This window comes from Aplysia californica, unplaced genomic scaffold (genome assembly GCF_000002075.1).
Source record: "Aplysia californica isolate F4 #8 unplaced genomic scaffold, AplCal3.0 scaffold00034, whole genome shotgun sequence".
NCBI lineage: Eukaryota > Metazoa > Mollusca > Gastropoda > Aplysiida > Aplysiidae > Aplysia > Aplysia californica.
Window position 1 is genome coordinate 2,191,074 of NW_004797304.1, and position 4,123 is coordinate 2,195,196.

At 40.8% G+C, this 4,123-nt stretch overlaps 1 protein-coding gene across 1 annotated transcript in view; it reads left to right on the plus strand.

Moving 5' to 3' along the window:
- Positions 1-187: 187 nt before the first annotated feature.
- LOC101862558 (oxysterol-binding protein-related protein 8-like) overlaps positions 188-4,123 on the plus strand; it is a 24,574-nt gene continuing 20,638 nt past the window's right edge. The window contains exons 1-5 of the mRNA XM_035973853.1: positions 188-1,474; positions 2,029-2,120; positions 2,863-2,916; positions 3,606-3,832; positions 3,894-3,906. Coding sequence (XP_035829746.1) covers positions 1,333-1,474; positions 2,029-2,120; positions 2,863-2,916; positions 3,606-3,832; positions 3,894-3,906 — 528 coding nt within the window. The 5' untranslated portion in view covers positions 188-1,332. The remainder of the gene's footprint in view (positions 1,475-2,028; positions 2,121-2,862; positions 2,917-3,605; positions 3,833-3,893; positions 3,907-4,123) is intronic.

The following is a 4,123-nucleotide window of genomic DNA, read 5'->3' on the forward strand; positions in this document are numbered from 1 at the left end:
GTTGGTAGTTTTGGTTTTGTTTTTATTTTTGATAACTTCTTTCTTGTTTATGTTTTTCGGGTGTGTTTTTTGTTTGTTTTGTTTTGGGGGGTTTGTTGGGGGAGAGGGGGGATATCTTTTTAGGGTTGGTTTTTTTTTTTTTGGTTTTTTTTTCTGTTCCTGGTAAGCCTAGTGTTGTAGCAAGAGTTTTGTTTGCGGCACTTGCAACGTGGTTAAATCATAGAAGTGCTAAAGGTTTGAGGTGTTATGAGGGAATAACATACAAATGAAAGGAGAAGGAGAAATAAGGACGATATGTCTCGTTTGACAGGAAAGGAGAAGCAAACCACACCAGAGCATCCTCCAACTACCCACGTTGTCGAGAAAACTGACTGACTGAAAAGAAGTCGCCTACCTCCCACACCCAAAGACAATAACTCATCTCACACACCCAAAAAAAGAAATAGATAACTGTCGCTGTGTAGGGTATAGGCTTACAAGAAATCGCATTTGTGAAGCGCATTATATCGCAACTCATCGGCAAGCTCTATGCTCTTTAGAATCAATATCATTACCCCCAGCAGACTCTGGAACTCTCATAAACATTCTCAGCTTCCCGGAAAGCATACGGTACAAGGAGCTGATTGAGCGGTCAAACACTAACAAACTGGCCAGAGATCTTTCGCTGTCTGAGGCCGGGTACCCATTCCCACCAGGGTGAAGTAGGGGAAAGTCGTGGAAATTAACGTTCTTATAGGACACAACATCGGGTCTCTGACGGTATTTCGAACCCACGACCTTACGGTTGTGATCAGTCCGAGAGCCTAACCTCTTGGCCACCGACGACACTGGAGAGTGTGGATTTTGTTAAATAGTGTGGTCGGTGAGATCGGATTGTGTTAAGTAGTGAGGTTGGATCGTGTTAAGTGGGGAATTGGTTGTGTTTATTAATGAGTGTGGATTGTGTTAACCTTCAGAGCGTGGATTGTGTTAACAGAGAGTGCGGATTCTGTTAACAACTGAGCTAACCGGAGAGCGTGGATTTTGTTAACGATTGCGTTAACTAGAGGGTGCGGATTCTGTTAACTGCAGAGCACGGATTTTGTTAACGATTGTCTTAACTAGAGAGCGTGAATTGTTTTATATTAGACAGCGTAGATTTGGGCTAACTAGATTGGATTGTATAAACCTCTAAGGTGTGTGGATTGTCTTAACTCGAGAGCGTGGACTGTGTTAACGATTGTGTTAACTAGAGAGCGTGGATTGTATAAAACTGTAAGGTGTGCGGATTGAGTTAACCGTCGTGTTAACGAAAGAGTGCGGATTGCGTTAACTCCCAAGTGTTGTGACGAGATGGCCCAGGATTCTGTGTGCCTGGACGCGGCGCCAAAAGTCCCCCTGAGGCTGAACAAAAGGAGTAACTTCCAACTGATGCGTACATGGTCGTTCCCGGGCAAAGCGGTGACCTTTGACCCGCTCAGGAACAGGTCCACAGGTAGGGAGTTCGGATATGTACTGAGGAGGAGTTTTGGTTCTGCTCAGTGCTCACTACCAAATGTTATAGTCAGCGCACACTACCAAATCGCTACCCTAAAATTTCAAAGTTCTATCTGCTCAGTACCAAGTTTTGAGAAATTCGACGCTAAAAATGTGTTTTGATGGGGGCGTAAAACACAATTTCAGTCATTCCATGAAAATCAAAACTGTAGTGACACACGCAATGCCGGAATGGTGAGCTGCTGAAAAAGAGGCTTTTTGTTGTTGTTGTTGTTCTTGTTGTTGTGGCACTTATGTGACCTATTTGTGTTGCAAATGCAGTAAAACTCTTACTACTGAAGTTACACTTTCTTTTCTTTGTATGAATGTTACTCCCTCTAGTAACACTTCTAATCTTCGGCTGTTTATGAAACTCTTACTGAAACTCAACCTTCTTTTCTTTGTATGTTACTCTCTAGGAACACCTCAAATCATCCTCATTCATATGGACTTATTGTGTTACAAGTGCCGTAAAACTCTCACTAAAAACCAAACCATTCTTTCCTCCGCCAGGCTCTCTTGATGGCGACAACAGCGAGCGGAAGGTTCTGTTCTCCGACTCCTCGATGGACAGTTCCGCGTCCTTCGACAGGAAACTCTACAAGGTATGCTGGCCACTGATTGGTTTATATTCATCTTTTGTTTTGTTTCGGGTTGTTTTGTTTTGTTGTTGTTTTTTGTTGTTTTGTTGGGGGGTGAGGTTATTTTTTGGGTGCTCTGGTGTGGGTCTAATCTTCGGCACTTATATGACTTTATTGTGTGGCAAGTGCCGTAAAACACTTACTGAGACTAAAAAGGTTTTTGTTTTTTGTTATTTGTTGTTGTTTTCTTCTAAAAATCAATAACTAATATTTGTCCTTTGTGTCAAATACGGTAGAGATGGATGGATTGTAAGGTCTGGTATTTTAGAGCTGTGCTATGGTGACGGTGATTATTTTTGGTTTTGTTTTATGCTCTGTTTCAAGAAGTTTCTTACTTTTCAGTCTTATTAAGGACTCAAGATTCTTTTATACTTATCCCTAACCTCTCCTAATCAGGTTATCAACATATTCTTGTGTGTGGTCTATTTCTTTTCATCCTATCAATCATCTATCGTCATTATCTCTCCTCCTTCTTTTCTTCGTATGTAACTCTCTGGTAAACTTATATTTCCTCTCCTTCCACTTTGCAGGATGCTCTCTAATAACACCAATGTCTCTTCCTTTTCTATAGAAGTTATTCTCAAATAACATCTCTAATCATCCGAACTTATGTGACATATTTGTGTTGCAAGTGCCGTAAAACTCTGACTAAAACTAAAAGGACAAACAAAAGGCCATTAACGTGTTCTAATGTTGTGCTACACAGAGTGGGGAGAAAAGCCTGTCTGCCTTCAAACTGTCCAAGAGGGAGTCGCTCAAGGTAGGGGCACAGCCAGGTTTTTAGTGGGTGGTTGGAGGGTGCTCTGGTGTGGTTTGCTTCTTCTTTCCTATCAAACATCTATCGTCCTTATCTCTCTCCTGTTCCTCCTCCTTTTTTGTGTGTGTGTTTGTTACTCTCTTGAAACACACCTAATCTTTGGCACTGTTATGACTTTATTGTGTTCCAAGTGCTGTAAAACTCTTACGAAAGCAAAAAAAATTAAGGTTTTTTAATGGGTTTTCGACTATCTCTGCTTGTTTGGGTTTTTTTTATTGTCTGTCTGTTCATCTGTTCATGGTAAAAAAATCTAGTACCTTCAGAAAACACATCATTTACCATTTCTTGATAACATATTGAAAGGATTTTATAATATTTTGAGTAAATATTTTTTTATCAATCATTTTTGCAATGTGTTCTTCGCCAAAGGTTAAAAATTAAAAATGAGTTAGAAATTGTGTTCTTTTTCCAAACTTTATTTTTACAACCCAGTTACAAAATATGGTATATCTTTCAAATTGCTCAGAACATTTGAGAATTTAATAATCAGCGTGTTCAGCATTGAACTTCTACCAGAATAATTAACATTAATTCAATATCCAAATTTTTCGACAACGGGGACTTTTCTCCAGGCACACTCACAAATTTACCCCCCCCCCCAACCCACCCCCACTTTCCGCTGCTGTTCCCAGGAGAAGAAGAAGAGCTACCGCAGCCAGAAGAAGGAGGTTGCGCGGGAGATCATGAACTCGGCGTCGGACCAGTCCATCGTCCTGATGGCGGACTGGCTCAAGGTGCGCGGCACGCTCAAGGGCTGGAGCAAGCTGTGGTGTGTCTGCAAGCCCTCCATGCTCGTCATCTACAAGAGCGAGAAGATGAAGGTACGAATGTACGCGTGTGGTGGGGGAACGTTTGGGTGGTGAGCGAGAAGATGAAGGTACGAATGTACACTTGTGGTGGGAGAACGTTTGGGTGGTGAGCGAGAAGATGAAGGTACGAATGTACGCGTGTGGTCGGGGAACGTTTGGGTGGTGAGAGGAGAAAACCGAAAAATTGAAAGTTCTTAAAAGTTGACAATAATAATAATAATGATAATAATAATAATAGCAATAAAAGTATAAAAATTATTATTTTAGTAGTAGTAGTGGTAATTATAATAATTATAATGATAATATTGAAGATGATAATAATAATATTAATCATCATCATC